Source organism: Hemibagrus wyckioides, linkage group LG13 (assembly GCF_019097595.1).
Source record: "Hemibagrus wyckioides isolate EC202008001 linkage group LG13, SWU_Hwy_1.0, whole genome shotgun sequence".
NCBI lineage: Eukaryota > Metazoa > Chordata > Actinopteri > Siluriformes > Bagridae > Hemibagrus > Hemibagrus wyckioides.
Genome location: NC_080722.1, coordinates 13517415 through 13537884, shown reverse-complemented (window position 1 = coordinate 13537884; position 20470 = coordinate 13517415). Strand labels below are relative to the sequence as shown.

At 35.9% G+C, this 20470-nt stretch overlaps 1 protein-coding gene across 2 annotated transcripts; it reads left to right on the top strand.

The window, feature by feature from the left end:
• The first annotated feature begins 6367 nt into the window (after positions 1 to 6367).
• On the top strand, positions 6368 to 19258 carry entpd1 (ectonucleoside triphosphate diphosphohydrolase 1). Of its 2 annotated transcripts, none has more exons than XM_058406847.1 (10): positions 6368 to 6612; positions 15488 to 15615; positions 15848 to 15965; positions 16176 to 16326; positions 17213 to 17372; positions 17558 to 17770; positions 17857 to 18114; positions 18215 to 18325; positions 18418 to 18555; positions 18657 to 19258. In XM_058406847.1, exons 1-10 carry the CDS (start codon positions 6597 to 6599, stop codon positions 18864 to 18866), a joined length of 1503 nt encoding a protein of 500 aa, XP_058262830.1. In that variant the 5' UTR covers positions 6368 to 6596; the 3' UTR covers positions 18867 to 19258. The 2 variants fall into 2 exon arrangements, with proteins under 2 accessions (XP_058262830.1, XP_058262831.1); XM_058406848.1 differs by lacking the exon at positions 6368 to 6612 and adding an exon at positions 12311 to 12458.
• The last annotated feature ends 1212 nt before the right edge of the window (positions 19259 to 20470 follow it).

The following is a 20470-nucleotide window of genomic DNA, read 5'->3' as shown; positions in this document are numbered from 1 at the left end:
TGGTCATTTGGCTGCTTTAGTTGATCTGGCAACCATGATGTGAACTCAGAATATGCGCTCTTTATCGTGATATAAAAATATTGTCATAAATAAAGAATGCGTGATGGAGATCAGCTGCGCCTTGCCTTGACTGTAAGAGCGAGCTGTTTATATATTTCTGTCTGTGCGTCACCTCCAAGCATGAGTCCTGGCAGATATTGCAGAAAGAAATAAAACACATGAGCTAGTAAAATAATTTATCCTGTTCACATGTTTAAGGGTGCAGACTGATTTTAAAGTGAGCAATGTTTAGAACTAGATCAGAATTATTGATATTGGTATCACTGTGACAAACTTTTCATATTTAAATGGGTAGGGAGATATAAGTGTGTTAGTGTGTACCCATTATCTGGAAGAAAAAAAAAAACAAGATATGGGATATGATTATGATTATAAGAAAAAGGTTGTACGCCTACAAGGGTGTGTAACATTATTACCACACATTAGTCTGAACAAAAATGATATTTAATTGTGGTAGGCTAAAGGAAGATAACGGGAATGGGATAAAGGTAAGGGAATAAGTAGGAAACATCATGGTGACTGGCAGAGCCTCTGGATTATATTATTATTCTGTCATTATAAAGTCAGATCTGGGCTTGTGGAGTAAGTGAAGAGCAACTGGATCATGTCATACATCACTGTGAGGTTCATGATGTGCTGGTGGCACTGACACAAGTCATAAAACAAAAAGAAATATCATTTGCTGCACCAAGCTAGATGACATCCACAGAGCCACACAGGCCTGCAGTTAATCAAACTCACCTACTGGGAATTAATACACAAACATACACAACATGGCCTAAAGTTTGTGGAAACTGAGCATCCCATTCTAAAGCCATGAGCATTAATATGGAGTTCATCACCTTTTGTTGTTATAATAACCACCACTCCTCAGGGAAGGCTTTCCATTAGACTTTGGAGTGCTGTTGTAGGGATTTTCCCTTTCAGCCACAAGAGCATTATTGAGGTCAGCCACCAATGTCCGGCAAAAAGCCTGGGTCCAGTCGTCATTCCAATTAATCTCAAAGGTGTTCAGTGGGCTTGAGGTCAGAGCTCTGTGCAGGACTCTCGTGTTCTTGTGTATGCACTGACCTTAGCAGACCAGATCTTCATGGACCACCCTTTCTGCACAGTGACATTTTCATGCTGGAGAAGGCTCAGGCCTCTATGTTCCAGTGAGGGGAAATTCTTAATTCTCCGGCATAAAAGACGTTCTAGACAATTGTGTGCTTCAAGCATTGTGGCAGCAGGATGGAGAAGAGCGAGTGTGATGAGTGTGATGGTCAGGTGTCCACATACTTTTGGCCATATAGTGTATTTATAAAATAAAAAAATAAAAAAAATAGTCTAAAATCTAATAATAAAAAGCTATATTACTTTATGCTATTTTATGCTTTATTATATTTTTAGTGTATATAATTTTTTTTTTTTTAATTTTTTTTACCAACATGCATCTGTCAATGCATCTGTCAATGTAATTCTATCTAATCCATATGCTTCTGTGCTTAAAGCAGTCTATACAGTACATACAGCAAACACATGCCAAAGGGGGAAAAAACGTAATCGTAGACACTCCACACAATCTCCAGGGGGCAGTGCATGCAAAAAGAAAAATCACTGAAGACTGCCAAAATGCTCTTCAAAGCAAGAAGATTTTATTTCCATTCATTCTTTCAGTTTGATTCACTGCAATTTAGTCTACACCAGTCCTGCAAGAAAAGCCCTGATCTTTGGCCTCCTCGAAGAGATCCCACCCAGATGTTTCCACAGAGTTCATCCACGTTCCAGTCTGCAGTTACTTAGTTACAGTTCTGTGGAGGCCTGTTATAGTCATTATGCTAACATAATGCAGCCTTAAATGTACCAGATTGCATGGAATCTTGCCATATGTGGCTGTCTATTTGTGTGTCTGTGTGTAGGCACAGTAGGGCCTTTATCTTTATGGGGACCAAATTGTCCCACAAGTAATAAAAAATATCTGATAGCAATATCTGACCTTGCGACCTTGGAACAGTTTCTTCTGCTTCTTCTGAACACATCAGCTCATAGTTGTGGTATGCCAGAGATTTATTTATTCAGATACAGGGTATTGCAGTATGAAACAGAACATGATTATGATTGTGGTTGAAAAAATCAGTGGATAAAAACAAGTAGTAAAAAAAATCTGTTTGTACATTTTGTAAAAGTAAAACTGTACAAATGATTCAAGATTTGTTTCATGTGTTTTCAAGGGATAACCTGAAGTTGGATAACTGGAAGTGTAGAGACATTTCTTTGGCCATCTCTTTAAATAAACCTTTTTTTTTTTCTTTTTTTAAATCTAGCCTCCATTACACCCACACACATAATACTTGAGTATTGAGTAACTCTTTTCAAGTGAATTGAACAAAAAAATTAACCATTTTAGCTAAATGTATCATATAATGTAGCTTTTGTAGCTAAATCAATTAGACTCAATTTAGACTCCAAAAAAAAAAAAAAAAATGGCACAGTTTTCTACTGCAATCAAACTAAACAACCACAGGGATCCTTGGGGAAATCAGGAGGCTCAACCGAAAATAACAAATTTAAAAATATATCGTAATATGAGACCAATATGAGACCACATTCAGTAGTAGATTTGGGTTACAGCCAGTAATTATATGAACAGTATATAAACTAATCCTGCTGGTGATGAATTGCAAAATGTACAGTGCTGTAGGAATTCATCTGATGCAAATCCTTCAATTTAGAATGCTTACATGTGATATATTATTTTTTCTGCAGTAGCAAGCTAAAAGAAAACTGTGCATAATATAAGTAAACCATGCATATACATATTCACTACAAATGCTTAAAGTAAGAAAGGAATGCAGTCCACTTTTCTGTCATAAATAATTCATCACAAAATGTAGTCTATTGTAAAGCAATTGTGATTTTACTGTCCTTTACTTAGCCATCCATAAGCCTAGCAAAAATCTCACTAACTGCTTGCCATGCAGTGTTATTTTTTAATAATAATTAGAATTAAACCCTGTAGCATTTGGTTATTCCAGTAAAGATCTCAAGGTAGATACATTCAAGATAATAAGGCAGCAGTGTAAAGTACCTTCCATATCTTGAGACTCTAATGGATCCAACTAATGTGCACGTAATGACGGTTAAATTGCTATGAATTTCGGATTATAATTGATAAGAATTTACTGTATGCTGTACTGTATAACATTTATGCAAATAAATATAGCATTATTTTTTTGGATGCTATGTGAGTCTGACATTAATTGTTTAAAATGTAAAAATGTAATGAATAAACATCCAAACCAAGACCTGGCGACATCTATTACAGTTGCATCTATAATGGCATAAGATGATAATATTATTATTCTTCTGACCATCACTGATTGTGGCAACTGAATTAAAAGCAAAACATTTGTAATTTGAATAAATCATGTGTTATGAGATGCGGTTAGGTGTAATCTGTATCTGAACCTGTCAAGAAATGTGCAGAGATTACCTGCTGTGAAAAGTGTATGGTTTGTGTAGGTGATAGAGAGGAGTGATTGCTGGGAATTGATAAGGTAACACTGTAAACAGGAAATGTTAAACTGTAGCACATGCAGTTCACACCATAGATGGTCTAGCAGCCCCTTAACTGCTCAGAACCAGGGCACTAAACATTGCAAATAAGAAGCAGAGCAGATCAGATTTCACTCCCAGTGTTGTAAACAATACACATCACATTACAGTCAGTCTACCACCAGTGAACACACATTGTGCAAAGAAGATCAAGGCCAAGGTCAAAATCTGGAGCTGTGCCACAACCATCATCCAGCAGACAAATGAAGAAAACCACAAATACTGTGGTTGTTATTTGTATATCTATTTGTATCACTTTGGAACACATTATCTGTCAGTAGGAAATGGAATAATGCATTTGTATATGGTAATAGTCCTACTTGCTAACCACACAGGCAATGAAATTAAAATGTCTGCTATATCCATCATCTAATCTACTTCTATAATCTTATGTCTATAGTAATGTCTTTCTCACTCAATTAAAAAACAAATCAGATTTCATCAGGTATCAGCATTACATGTTTAAAATATAGTTTATAGTGTATAGAAAGTGAGATGAATCACTCAAGAATCATGACTCAGAAACTTGAGTGGTGTGCTATGAAATGCTGGTTCATGTACCTTCTCTGTGACTACAAAATGTTTCAGAACTGATTTCAGTGTGAAATACCCCAGAAAATTACACTGATATAATAAAATGTTGACTATTTCACCCTGCAGTGCAAATGCTTTATTTTATTTTTGACACCTAAACAGATTGGTCATATGCGGATGTCATACCAGCAATTTCTGCTAAGAAAGAACAATATGTTTTACATTATTTATATTTCCATGACCCAAACACTTTATCCTAGGGATGAAGCTTTGTGACCCTAAATAAAAAGGTGAAGTCTGTTCCCCTTTTGGAGTCCATATGCTTTGTCCAGAAGGAAGCTGGCTGGACATGTTTTTTTTCCATGAATTATGCATTCTGCGCAACAGAGACACCAAGTGTGTTCTAAATATGTGAGGTCAATCATGCGCCGATCTGTATGGCCATGTCTTTTAACATTATTTCCATGATTCCATGAATTCTCATCATTCTAAAAATGCCATAATGACAGATCTGTGCAGGCTTCTGTTCCAGAGGTCTCAAATGAACACACAGATACTAGACTGCCTCTTATTCACATTATAGAAGTAGTAAAAAGTAACTCTAAGACTATACTTGTTTCTAATAATAATTTCTAATGATTATGATAATGATAGCTATATGATAATTTGATATTGGCAGTGATAAATATATATCCAGCTCTAGGTTCTCATTTACTATTGTTGAGTGCAAAATGACTCATTGTTTTTGATCAGGGTCGCAGTGGATCTCAGGGTGTGTTCCAGGAATACACTAAATATGGGAAAGCAGTCCATTACAGGGCAGATAACCAAATAAAACACACACAAAGGCAAGAAGAAAAAAATATTTAAGGAATTTTTAAGGAGATGTTATTTGATTATAATTCAATTCAATAAATAATTTGATTATTAATGTAACATCATAGATTTTAACCATTAGGTATGTTATTGCAGGTATATATAGTCGTTCCCTCACCTGTCTTTTGTCCCACTTGAAGTTAATAACAAAAATCAAGTAACTACAAAGCACAAACTCCCATATTATTAACATATTATTTATGCTACATCTAGAACTACAATCAGAGTCAAGATGCTATAGAAAATACATGGATACATTTTGATCCGAGAATTATTTTAACCATTTGTTACCTTTTATTTGTAATAATGAAGAAATGATAATGTAAAAATGAATAGAATTTCTTTGCAAACTTCTTTTTTTTTGTTCTAAAGGGTCTACATACTTTAGTACACCACTGTAAGTGCTTTCCAGAGTAACACTTTAAAATGAGAAGTCCATGAAAAGTGGAGAGATCAGTATCTCTTTAAGAATTTCCTGATATTTCCTGTTTCTGTAGCATTACAAAGAGTGAAACTTTTCTTTCCTTTTTATGTTTCCTTCTTTTAAGCTGCACATGGCTATTTAACATGAGAACTGAAAATGCTGATGTGGGAAAATGTGCCTTCCTCTTGTATCCCTGAGACCTTGCTCAATATCACTCTGTTTGTAAGTTGGTGATAATGTGCCTTTAATATAAACAAGAGAGTAAATAACTGTGGCTATAACACATAGGTGTAGAAAGATAAGGTAAACTAACCTTTCTACCATTGTTTATATGAAACTCCACGCTAAACCCACCTTTCAAATTCTGTGTGCTTTTAACACGATCTTGTGTCAGCACTCTTTGTATCTTCTGTCCTCCCTCAGGACATTACCCACAATGAAAGCACAGAAAATATACATGGACAATGGCTGTAATGTAGTCTTGGAGACAGATTTTTACAATAGTGTTAAATATTTTATCATAGTTTTTAGAATATTTTCTGTGAAAAAAAACAAACAAACAAACATGCTTTTGTGATTGATGAGTGCTTGGCTCGGAAGTCAGGCATGGTACAAAGCGAATGGTGGTGAGACAATACCAGCTAGTGTGTGAGAGAGAGAGTGTGTGTATTATTAATTGAGGCTGGGGGAACCAAGTCTTTCTTCCATAGTTCTGATAGTCTGTCTTACTTTCCTTTTCAGATTCTCTGTGGTTCTCTTTTACAATGCACACACTCACCAACACACACACATTATGTAGACACACATACAAATACTCCATTCTGAACTAGACATTAGCGAGCAGACAGTGAGATAGTGAGCTAGTGAGTAGGGGTTTGTGAGAGTGCGAGTGAAAGAAGGGAGGGTGGAAAGCTGGAGGCAATCCCGCCCACTCTTGCCCTCGACTTATAAAGGACCTCAAGAATGGAAAAGACCTGCTGAGAAATACAAGCCAACAACCGAGATAAAGGAGGGAGACCCAGGACGGGAGTGAGAGAGAGAGAGAGAGAGAGAGAGAGAGAGAAAACGAAGAGGGGAAGCAAGAAAGGACTTTAAAAAGGCTGCACAAATGGATGAACAGCAAGGTAGGACATGCTCAACTTTTTATGTATATGTGTAATCTGGCTGGTAAAATGTAATTATGACTGGTTGGAGAAAGGCCACAAAAAGCTAGGGGTTAAGCTGAGGTTTTCAGGTTTTGCTTGGAACCAGATGGTTTACAGATGCTTTCCCCTGGTCTGGAAAAAGACTTGTGCTCTTCTTCAAAGCACAGAGTGTATATCTTATCCGGATGCTTTAATGTCTAAGGCAAATCAAGTGATTTATTTTACTTTTTAGACAGGATGTGCATCATTCAGCATAAACCAATATCTGAGAAATCATAAAATATAGGAATTGGATTTGTTTTTGCCATAAGATCAATTAAAAATACATTGATTATTCAAATGTTACCAAAAATTTTAATAGAACATAATCAGTAGAAAAGGACCTAGAATCACATCTGCCTAAGAAAACTTCAGCACATAGTACTCAGAGTGTATCAGTCAACCTGAGACTATGAGAAAATAGCCTGTTCTACTGGAATGTTTTGCACCCAGCATTAATGCATTAGGTATTCTCGAAGACATTGAAGTACATCAGTGGATACTTGATTTAATATTGTCTTTCCATTAAGGTCAGATGAGCAGGTAATGGAGGTTATGGAGCTCCTGTAAAATAATACATGATACAGTGAATGGGCTTCTAATGTGTCCATACTTGGCTGCTGGGCTCAGTCCAAACAATTGTGGCTGACAAAGAGTCTGGAAGGGGGTAGGGAAGTCGTTTTATTGCTGGAAATGCTGAAGTCTGAAACTATAACTGAGGGGAGAATGAGAGAAAAGTCTGTTATGCAACACAAAGGTTCACTCTGCTAGCTTACACAGGCCATCTGGAAACCTAGCAAGCCCACATTAGAAGACAGAGTGCTGGCAAACTTTCTAACTATTGTATGTATTAAAGTGCTGACAGTTTAAAAAGGAGTATAAAAATGTAACCTAAAATGGGACATATTCAAATTTTTGAAGTTAATTTTCTATCCTCATATTGTATGATAGAGCTAGTCACCACCCACATTTCATCAATAAGCCCCTTATTTTACTATTCTGGGCAAACTAGACTTCCAGGCTCTGTTCGTGAACTTCCCTTATTATTCCAGTCATGTGTCAATTGAGGAAGTTCCCCAAGAGGGGCCCAAGTGATTCCCTTTTTCAACAGCTTTAGTTGTTATTTATGACAAGCAAGGCTTCCCTGCCAGAGAGGAAATGCATACAGGCAAGCAAAGGCTATACAGAACACAATGATGAAAGCCCAAAATGAATGTAGCTGCCAATGATAAATCAATGATTAATGATGGACAAATGGTTAAAAAATAGACGTTTGGGTTTCTCAAATTTAAGAAGTAGAAATAATCAGTGAATAAATCAATGCATAAAATAATATAGATACAGGCCAGCAGCTTCAGGTAATGTTTACATCAACCATCAGAATCAATGAAAAATTTGACCTAAGTGATTTTTTTTAATCAAGGCATGATTGTTGGTATCAGACAGAGTAGTCTGAGTATTTCTATAACTGTTCATAACCTGGGATTTTGCCAGGATACACTTATTTTAGCCAAAAAAAGAAAGCTGAGGCTGCAGTGGGCAGAGGCTCAACAAAAACTGGATAGTTCAATGGTGGGACAACATAGCCTGGTCTGATGAATCTCAGATTTGTTGACATACACAGATGGTAAGGTCAGAATCTGGCACAACACCTCAGATGTAATGGTATGAAGAATGTTTTCTTAGAACACTTTGAGCCTATTATTACCGATTAATCAACAAGTGAATGCCACAGCCTATTTGAATATTGTTGCTGATTATATGCATCTCACCATGGCCACAATTTACCAACTTCTAATGGTTACTTCAAACATGACAATGTACCATGTCACAAACATGTGACAGTGAATATATACTGTATATATATATATATATATATATAATATATATATAATATATATATATTTTGCAACTGACCATTGAGGCAGTTGTAAAACAATTGAGGCATAAGGGCCTTGCTCAGGGGCCCAGCAGTTGCAGCTTGGTGGGATTCAATAATCTTCTGATCAGTAGTCCAACACCTTAAACACTTAGCTACCACATACTGGGGGTATGTGGGGGTGATATGGAAAGTCATATATCTTTGACATTTAGAATGAAAGCCATGGTCTCCAGGTTGGTTAAAGCTGTTTCCTCCAAAAGCAGATATGACAGGTTTATAAGCTAACAATGTGCTGTTAGACTGCTGCTGTACCACTAAAAAGTGTTGTTAAAACAAAAAAAGTTTCAATGCAAATAATAATAATTCACAATATGCATTAGCATGTCTATGTCTATGCACATAAAACTTAACAGCAGTTTTTAATAAACTACACTTAGAACAACAATGAAACCACATTTAAATAACATAAGTAATTGCATGCAGCCATATAACATAACCTCAGACATAAAAAAAATAAAATATAATAAAAACATGAACAATGACTTAAAAACTCAGGAAAGTATTGTTTTATGTTCAGCTCATTTGTATTTACTGTGACACTGTTATGGGTTACATTTTTATACTAAGTTCCTCAGAATAGCAGCATGTTGTGGGACTAAAATCTAAATTAAATGGAGCATGTGTTTATAGCTATGCCTTTGTTAAGATGGAGGTCGGAATTCCAAACTCAGACAAAGGTGTTGAAATTGTAGGACTTCCGTTTCTAGGAATTAAAGTGATTCCTCCTATATTTAAATGTGTTGACTGAAGTTTAAAGAAAATGTGATTCATCGTGTACCCCAAAGCTTCCTGTAGAGGAAGTTTTATTGTACTAGGAATTCTTATCCTGGCATTGACTGATGAAACAAATTAAGGAGTGTCCCTGCAAGAAAGTGTACCTCTATAGGTTGTAGTTTGAAAGGAGTGTAACATCCTTTATTGATCCTGTTGGTTTTGCATGCTGTAGAATTGTTGCATGAATGAATCATAGATGACTTTATCACTAGTGAGTTATTTCAAATTCTGAGCACTCTGACTATCGTAAACAGGCAGGCAGGGTTATTAGACTAGATGGCAGTCCCTTTTAAGCGAAAATACATTTGAAATCAGATCCTTTTAGATAACCGATAATAAGAGTTTTTCTATTAAAGATAACAAAACGTTGTCTTATTTTGTTGTTGAGACAAGGCCATTGTGCTTTGATGACATCATGGAAAAATGGAAGGGGGGTTGTGTTGCATGTGTAGTTCAGTCTTGCAGCCATTAGTCATTTCAAATCCAGACCACACAGCACAGACATGCTGATTTCCTCTAACAGCACAGCAATTACTCACTTGACATTATGTATCAGAGTAGGCATTTGTCAAGATTCAAAAAATATACCTTGCCCTACTTTAAATAAAATTCCCATAAAGTATTTGCAAGTATTCTTTCTATCAAACTGTTAGTAGAGGTGTGACGGGATACTGAAGAACCAGGAAAATACACCCAAATCCATCTCCCTCAATAAATTCTTTAAAAAACAGAAACTTCCTGTAATTAAAGAGGAATTTATCACATTTTAATTTTGTCCAGATCTACATCCAGAGAGTTGAAGCACTTGTTTGAAAGCAAATCTAAATAGAACAAAAAAACGTTAGCATCATAAGTGTGACCATATGTAGTCACACATGGCTAGAACTTTTTGATCTGCTAGAAATCATGTAACATGGTTTTTCTCCAGGCAGACCACCCAAACATGCACCTCAATCCTTGCATGGCAGTTGCATTTTTCTAGACATTACTTTTTATCAAAACTCTTGCCTGTGTCTTTTAGTAAACACAAGATTAATAGGAAAGTTCAAAACTAGATTCTTGCTAGAACCTTGTTTCTTTTCCTCTTCAGACTAACCCTGACATTATCTTAAACATGGTATAAAAAATGCATTCCCTAAAGCAGTGAATGTGTCACTCTATGACCCCAAGAGCTTGACCTAACTGATATAACTGACATATATCTTCCTCACTGGTGACATCACTCATGCATTAAACATCATTATTCAGTCTTTCTTACATTGTGAGTCAGACAATTATAACCTTTTCTTACGGCATTTTACTTTAAATGGGTGATTTAGCTTAATTACCGGTCTATAAAATTTCTTTTAAAATGTCTAAGATTCTTTTCAACTCATTTGATGACCCAACAATAAAGCAGCATGTTGAGACTGTAGTCTTTTAGTCAGTCTGCTAGAGTGCAATGTGAAAGTGGCAGTGGGGAAGTAGTGATCAAGATGATGTTTGTGGCTAAAACAGATGACACATATCTTACACAAAGTGCAGATAATGCAAGGTTTTGTCAGCCTGACAAGTAGATTACTGTGTTGGCTCAAGACCTAATTTTTGGCTAAAGGTATACTTGGAAACACCTCCATTAGATTTCCATTCACCATAACGTAATTTCAAATATCCGGATCTTGAGTGCCTCCTCCTCTCCTCTCCTCTCCTCTCCAGGTCATTACAAATTTTATGATTGTGTAGAAATTGAGTTACAGAGCTCACAATCTGAATCCTCATCAAATCAATCATATTCTCCTAAAAGGTCCACTCTAATTCTGAATTGTCCAGAATTTGCAAATTCACCTAGCAACCAATGGGTAAAAAAAATGAATGACCACTATTCACCTACAGATAGACAAATGATCTGTTGAGTCCTTAAGTTCTTATTACTATCGCTAATATAAAAAATATCAATTATTTCTTTTACTACAATTTGCCAGTGTTAACATTTATTTATAATTCATTTAAAAATGGCATTACATTATATGTTTTCTCTGCATCGTTATAGTTAACGTTGAAAGAGGTTAGTTCCTGTTCTAAGAGCTATAAATGTCATTCCCTCACCAGTTTCTGTTTTTTATACCCTTAAGGTGAATAAGACAAGAAAGCAGTTTGTCATGTTATAGTGAAAGCACTCCTCCCTGAAGAATTTGACTCTGAAAATGTTGAATTACTACCTGCTCACAAGAAAAAACAAAAAAAATGTTTATGTGGCATATCTGACACACAGGTCCCTGTATAAACTGTTATAGCAACAATAACATATCGAGAATAAACGCACTGATATAAACCTATGCAGCCGAGAGTTTCTTTTAAAAATAATCAACATCTCTGGACCAATCAGAATTCAACAGACACTGCTGTGTAATATAGGAATGTTTACTTATTTAGCTATCAAGCTGATCTACTTCAAACAAATGCAATTCTTTGCTCTAGAGGAGCAAAATAAACCAGTTCCTTCAAACTGCTGCTATAGAGTAAACTTTTCTATAAAGATTCTCTTCTATGAAATATGTCCATTTATCATAACAGTGTCATGACCATGACAAGAGTTTGTTCTGAATGTCATAACAGAGAGCATGAAAAATGTCCATATCCATTTTACTAAGAGTGTTATTGTTACATAAAACAAACTGTCGGTGCAATGCTAAAAGTGTCCAATTTTAGCAATTAGTGCTTTAAAGAACTCAGATGTATTGTTATTAGATCCCCTTAACTGTAATCCACCCCAACTATGGAAGGTATAAAGCAGGATCTACTGTTATTTACTTTGGACTTCTGAGACATATTATACCACAATCAATGGATTGCACTACCTCAGCCAAATGAGGATAAGTACAGACAAGCCTCACCAATGATGCACATATCCGGCTATGCCTTCTTCAGTCCCAGACACTCTGGCTTCAGGAGACACTCTCTTTACACGTTTTAAAACACAGTGTGGTAAAGACAGCAAAACTGAAAGGAAATACAAATTCCTTTTAATGAACGTATAGGAAACTACCATAGGATAAAGGATTAAGGACTGAAGCTTACATACTGGAAATGGGTGAGTGTTTCCTGACTGCTTTAACAATGTAGCTGAAACACATTTTTCTTGCCAGGGTATATCAACATTAGTTTACTCATGCTTTTTTGTTCTCACTGTCTCCATAGTAATGGCTTGGCTAAACTTCAAGCGAACTACTTAATTTCCTGAATAAACTTCAAGCAGATGACTTCCAAAGCAGGAAATGTAGAGTTTGTTGCTGTTTTGTACAGGGGTCTCCAGGAATTCATAGCAATCCACAAGACAATTACCATTTCCAAAAGACACTGGTCACTCTGGCATCACACTGCCCTTGGGATATATAACAGTGGGCTAAGATAAAATTGTAAAGATTAAGTAACTACACATTTTTCAGAGAAGCAAGTTAGCATTTAAATACAGAAGAATATGGTAGGTTTTAAACAACAATAAAAAGTTACTCTACAGCCAGTGTTTTCTTCTTGAATACCTGAATCATTGCCTGTTATGCTGCTTAGCAACCAAACCGTACCACTAAGACCTTTTGTGATGGAAGAATGGTTTATTGTGAATATCATTAAAAATAAATTATTTATGGAACACTGGATTTCATCATATTGCTTTTTCCATCGTATCGTAAAAGCAGTACATCATTTGAGAGCATAGCTTTAGTGATTTTTGTCACAGGTAAAGGAGTTTAAGGCAAGAGCATTTTTAGCTGTGACACAAAATCACTGTAACACATGCCCTTGAATGGCTTGTAGCTTTAGTTGAAACCACTTTCACAAAAATATCATAGTATGATGTCCTTGACTCCTAAAGAAATCATTTGAGAAACACTAAAGAAACATTGTGATACTGTAATGTGCTTATAGACGAGATATAATTTAGTAAGTAGTGACAAAACACGGTATTACATGGCACACTGTTGTGGGTCCTTGGAAAATTCAGTATCATTTTTACAATTACTTGTTAGTCTGGTTCTTTGGCTTGATAGTCACTGTGCTTATTTTTACAGAGGTGGCAGGAAAAAAAAGGTTTATTAAAAGCTTTCTTTCTTTCTTTCTTTCTTTCTTTCTTTCTTTCTTTCTTTCTCATTACTTACATACTTACTTAATTATTCACTCACTCACTCACTTACTTACAGATAGGTTGCCTGGAGCTCTGACTGTAGTCACAAGCTATAAAAGTGGCTGGTTCCATATGGTATACACATGGTCTGATATGTATGAAAACATCAAAGATACTGCTTTATGACAGAAGTATTTACTGGAAATACTCCACCATATGACTTCCTAACTTATGCTAACTATAATGTTTGATGTTTTGATAGTTTGATCAGAGTTTTTCGATTTGCTACTTATATTCATTAAAAGCACTCTGGTGAGACATGAGAAAACAGTAGCCCTGGTGAACAGCAATGCTACTGATATAACAATAGTGAAAAAGATTAGATCTAGTTGTATTATTAGAGAGACGCATCCACAGTCATAACAAACTATTTATTCGTTTATCATGTGCTCTTCCTGTGATTAGGATAAACCCAGAGTGAAACTTTTGTACTTTGTACAGGTAAAAAAAATCTAGTTGGACCAAGATATTTTTAGATTTTCTAGTAATTTTATACATTTATAGTTATCAATTCCCATGAATCAAGATAAATTGGCATTGGTATTTAAATTCCTGCCCTGTGTTTTTGGAATTTGCATGTTCTCTCAGTGCTTTGAGGGTTTCCCCCAGGTGCTCTTGTTTCCTCCTCTAGTCTAAAGACACGTAAAGTAGTCTGATATCACTAAATTGTCCACTGGGTGTGCCTGAGTGTGTTTGTGTGGTTGTGCCCTGTAATGGTTCAGATAGATTCCAGGGTCCCATGACCTGGGTAGGATAAGTAGTAAAGACAACGGATGCTATAGTCCTGTAGGAATTCAATATATCAGCAAAGTTCAAATAGATATATTTAAAACAACAGCAACATAGGACCAACCATGTCCAGAATGTAGCTGTATTGGTGAATAGGTGTCCTGTGACATTTTGATCTTTCATATGTTGTAACACATGCAATAAGATTTTCTAGAACAAATAAAGGATATTAACAACTCAAAAGAATAAAGCAGGAGATAGACTAATAAACAGGACAGTGCTAAAAAGGAACTAAGACAGGCTATGATAAGGGTGGGCCATTGTGCTCTAAAGATGGCTGTGGTTTAGTCTGAGATTAACTCTGTGTTTTTTGTCTTGTAAAGTAAACACAAATGATGATGGTGGTCTGGGTTATAAGAGCAAATGGAGAATCCTGTTTTGTTCAACTCTAACTGGCAGTATGACTTAATAGTAAAATCTGTTAATGCTTTTTTGAAAGCATGTATTATCATAACACATAACACATTGTATAATGCTGATCTTAATTTTCAGCAACCTCAAATTCTGGCGTAATGGTAACTATAATGACATCATTTCTAGATGTTGCTTTGGCAGTAAGTAGAACATATGAGAAGAAAAATATTGCTTACTGTGATTTTCGGGAGACAATAACATAAATTACAAACCTGCACTTTGTTTACACAGCTGATGGATCATCAAAATGTCTTAATATTCTCAAAACAAAAGGAAAAAAAAACACACAGTTATTTCTGCAATCAGTGGGATGTTTTGTAATGATATAGTTTTGAAAAATCAAAGGCCAGACTAGATCAAAAACAGAGCAGAACACCTCATCCTCTTTGTCTAAACACTGGGCAGTGGCAGGATCTGATATAGAGTAGACATGTAAACAGTATGTTAGCTCATTCCTTATATGATTTTCCACAAAGCTCACAGTCCAAATAGATTTATTCAGGTGTCCCTTTCCCTGTCTAAACAATGACTTATTTCAACATGACAAGCAATTCAGTGTTATTCATGTGGACATTAGCCAGTTATTTCCCATGCAAAATGGTGAAGTAAAAGAAGACGAAAAGAAAAAAAAAACACTGCCAAATGTCCAAAACATATTAAGTAAACCTTAACATGGGTTGCAGTACTTGTTTATGCACAGATGATATCAAGCCCTCTCTTCTCACTGTCTTCCTTAGAAATGAAAGTCAAGAATCCGTGGCACAGGCCACATATCTTTCTTGCCACTGCTGGTATTGCAGCTGCAATCATCATAATGGTGGCCATTGCAGTTGTACAGAACAAGCCTCTACAACAGAAATACAAGGTATGAAATCTTGCATGGATTCTTATTTAGGATGTAAATGATTTATATATCTTTCACAACTCACTGAACCACACAAACAATGTCATATTTGCAGTTCATATTTGTAATTATTTTCTAATGATGTCTGTTAAGGAGACACATTTTGAGTGTGGCATGTTCTAGCAGGTCATAGTCCTGATAACATTAGCCAGATTTAGATTTTTCCCCCTTCTTTTATGCCTGTCTTTTGCAGTACGGGATAGTTCTTGACGCAGGGTCTTCCCACACATCTGTTTATATCTACGAATGGCCAGCTGAGAAAGAGAACAACACTGGGATGGTCAAGCAGAAACAGGCGTGCAGTGTAAAAGGTAAAAGAGAACACTAAATTTATTATAGATTCCCTTTTCCAAGAGAAAGGTCTTCCATCTTGAATAAAAGGTTACATTCTTTCCCATAAGCAAATTATGTCCCAGCAATAATGCATCCGCAATGTCTCATTTATAATAAAAGTGCTTTGTGTTAGAGTTTCCCTGAATAAGTAAATTACTGTTCTTTGCAACTGACACCATTTTTAAAAGGCCCAGGGATCTCCAGTTACTCAAAGACTCCAGAGAAGGCTGGTGAGTCATTGAAGGAGTGTATGGATAATGCCACGAAGACCATACCTAAACACAGACACCCTGAAACTCCTGTATACCTGGGAGCCACAGCAGGCATGAGACTACTCAAGTAAGTCCAAATATTTAAATACAATCATTATGTGCAGTATACAACAGATAAAAACAAATGCTTTCCTTATAAATAAAAACTTTTTGCTCACTGATTTTAAGTGATCTACCATAGTAGGGGAAAATGGGAGTGGACTGCACAGATCATTTACAGAAACATTTACAACATTTACCAGTTGCCCTTATCCAGAGCAACTTACATTTATACAACTAAATTGGGGCAGAGGCAGAACTTAGTGATCCTGGGATTAGAACTCACAGCCTTCTAATTAGTAGTCTAAAACTTTAGCCACTGAACTACCAGTTAAATATAGACTCTGATACTAGAGTCATGCAATTTTTATGTGCACATGTTTTTATGTGTACATGTAAATATCATATACATTGTGCATCCTTCTAAACATGTATCATGACACTCATGTCTGGATCAGTACTTTGCACATGTAACCAACTTTGTACTATTCAACTCTAATCTGTAATGTTATGTAACAAGCATAACACTCGCACTTTAAAGAACAGTAGCACAGCAGGAAGAATTGTCTCCTCACAGATTCACACCACTTTGCCTCACATCAACCGTCTTGTTGCCAGAGAGATGACATTTTTAATTGTCCCACGATGTGCTGGATATACAGTATATGTGCTGTAACAACCAACCCATGTGACAACCAAACCCATCCTGTGCTTTATTGCTAATATACTAATAACACAATGCATGTTTTTTTAGCTCTGTACACCAGCACACTGGATTTGAAAGTGATAACCTTGCACCTTGCAAGTTAAAACCATTGTGTTGGAGTACAGTGTAAAACAGCATAATGTACCAGCATATACACTTACTTGTGCTGTAGCAAATAACTATAGATAACATATTGTGTCTTGTTAAGGATGGAAAATGATGTTGACTCCAAAAAAGTGTTGGCGTCTGTGGAGAAGTCTCTTCAGACGTACCCATTTTCCTACCAAGGAGCTCGTATTATCACTGGTCAAGAGGAGGGAGCTTTTGGCTGGATTACTGTCAACTACCTGAGTGAAAACTTCAGAAAGGTAGAGCAGCTATTCCAATGTTTTATCTTTCATTTTTGGTGCCTGGTCAACATGAATTAATATTACAGACTTTATTAAAGAGGAGAGTTTGTCATTAGTCAATAGTGCAACAATTTTTAATCAGTTGGTGTTGTACTATATTTGTATTACAGTATTAAAGTGTGTGTATGTGTGCTGACGTGCAGGCTTCCAGGACTGTGGGAGCTCTTGACCTAGGTGGAGCCTCCACTCAGATCACCTTCGTGCCTGGACAGCAAGTGGAGTCTTCAGACAACTCTATTGATTTCCGCCTCTATGGAAATGATTATCATCTTTACACCCACAGTTTCCTTTGTTATGGAAAGGACCAAGTGCTAAAGCTTTATTTGGAACAGCAAATACAACCAAACGCAGATATGGTGAGATATTTTAGATAAATGAGTACGTGTCTAAGACATATTAAGCCAATCTAATATTCCCGTATTTTCATCTGTTCTTTCCTAAGACAGATAACATAATTCTGGAGGACCCTTGTTTCCATCCAGGCTACAATATCATTAAGAGCTTTCAGAGTGTCTTTGACAGCCCCTGTGTCAAAAATTTGACCAATTCTCAGAAAGGACAGAATTTCACACATAGAGGTATTGGGAATTGGAATAAATGCAACCAAGCAATCAAGGAGGTCTTTAATACTTCTCACTGTCGTTATTCAAGATGTTCCTTTAATGACGTCTTTCAGCCGCCTGTGACAGGAAGATTTGGGGTAAGGATGTTCAGGAAAAGAGTTTAGCACTTGCACTTGTACATAATATTAATGGGGTGCATTGAGAAATACATGTAACTGATATGTATTTGTTTTTTAGGCATTTTCTGCTTATTTCTTTGTCATGGACTTTTTAAATGTGACCCCTGATCACAGCTTAGACGAGGCAAAAAAAATACTGGAAGCTTACTGCACCACACCATGGGGCACTGTAAGTTCTTTTTCTTTAAACTTAAAAAAGCATTAGTCTGTTTATTTCACAATTAAAACAATTCTCATATTGAACTCTGTTCACTGTTACAGTTAAAGCAAAAACACCGTAAAGTGAAGGAGAAGTATCTTGCAGAATATTGCTTCTCAGGTACCTATATCGTATCCTTGCTTGAAGATGGATATAAATTCACAACTAATGACTGGAAAAACACTGAATTCATCAAAACGGTATGCAAAGATCACAAAGCTTGATTGATTGGGATTAAATCTGATATCCCAAATGGTTGATTTTTGCTGTCAGTGTCTGATAATATTTTGTGCCTGTGCAGATTAAGAATAGTGAAGCTGGCTGGACGCTGGGTTACATGCTGAACCTGACAAACATGATCCCTGCTGAAGCTCCAGACACTCCACTTCTGCCTTATGGGGGTTATGTCTCACTCATGCTTGTCCTCTCTTTCCTGATTATTGTCTGTATCATACTTGGTTGTATATTCTTCCGCCGACCATCTGGCCCAGCCCATAAAGAAATTATTTAGAGGCACTGACATTCTGCTCTCTGTCCTTATGGAACAAATATTTCTGAAGAATGAAACCTATGGGACTGATAACCACTTTTTTAACTTCTTGTCAAGAGTTTAAAGCTGTGTGATTTAATAACAGGTCAGTGTAAGAGACTCTATACCTCATTTGAAGGTGACAAAGGCTGAAATCAAGGATTTGAAATCTTGTTGAATTGGAGGGCATGATGCGAGTTGACATTTCTGATTTCTAGTCTTTAAAAGCTGATTCAAAAAAATCTCAGGAGTAATGATCATAACTGAAATTGCAGAAGGCTGTAGGTTTCTTCTAAAAGAAAATGCACTGATATGTATATTGTGTGCCTTCAATCCTTATGAAGAACCCATATTAATCCTTGCACATACAAAAATATTTTATTCAATATGCAATATAACTTCCTGACAGGAAAAAGCAGGTGTAGCAATGTAGCCCTATAACTATGTTACAGCCATACATAGAACATTTAGTGCACTTAAATGTGAGTAGTTATAGTATTAATTCATTATAATGTTTCTGCACACACTGTTTCTTTTACTGAAAAACAAGGCACACTTAGATCTGTTTCATTTTTCTTTCTTTTTATCCAAATATATGGTGTTTATACTGTATGATAAATATAATGTTAGAAGTTCAAAACAGCAGACTGTTTGGTCGAATGGAGGCACATTCTTTTAAAAGCACTGTGTACTGTCCAATGCTATTTGATTTATGTGACATGTACACTATAGACCAAAAGTATGGAAGCAAGCAAGTGCTTTCATATGTGCTTTTGCAATTAGATAACAACCAATAAACAACAAACTGCATATTTATTGAGAACTAGTTTAACCAAAGATTTTTTCCTGATAATCCCAACACTCACCAACTCCACATTATTTACAAATGTTATATGATTCGATCATAATTTGATTTTTTTAGATAATTAGAGACATATAGTCAGATTTTGTTTTTTAAAAAACATTAGTTTTGCTTCCAAACGTTTGGCATATAGTGTCCATGAAGCATCCTGTATATATGTGGCATATAGCAGTAGTGTCTGTAGTGTATTGTTTAACAGATAAAGTTTAGAAAGTATTTTAATACGGCGGTGGCTCACAATGAAGAGCTTCAATGTGCCTTGGTATAGATGCTGCTGGGAGTGTACTGGATGGATGAACACTATTGAATAATAATATCTCAATCAGTGTTTTGATGATGGTGATGGAGAATACATCAGTCTGTGAAGGCCATAGCACTGACTGTGAAGGCCATAGCATATGATTTACATCATTGTTATACTCATCAAGCCATTCAGTGAGCCCTTATACACTGTATGTAGTATATATAATAGAAACAAAGTTATTGACTTTCTTTAGTTCTTTACTTCTTTATTTTTAGCTGTTCAGCATGTCAAAGAAATAAACAGCTGTCATGCCTTACAAAGGTTTACAGTGAGCCACAATTCCACAGGAATATAATAAATACACATTGCCACTGTTATTGAAATACATAATATGAATTATTGATTTGATAATGGTGTCCGTGGTTATAATGTTTTTTTAGGATTAGATAAAAGCCCTAAAATGCCACTATATATAACCAA

Excerpts from the sequence above, each read along its gene's own strand:
- entpd1 (XM_058406847.1), top strand. Across the intron at positions 16,327-17,212 it reads GCAGGCATGAGACTACTCAA|GATGGAAAATGATGTTGACT; the intron begins GTAAGTCCAAAT and ends TGTCTTGTTAAG. Across the intron at positions 18,326-18,417 it reads GCACCACACCATGGGGCACT|TTAAAGCAAAAACACCGTAA; the intron begins GTAAGTTCTTTT and ends TCACTGTTACAG.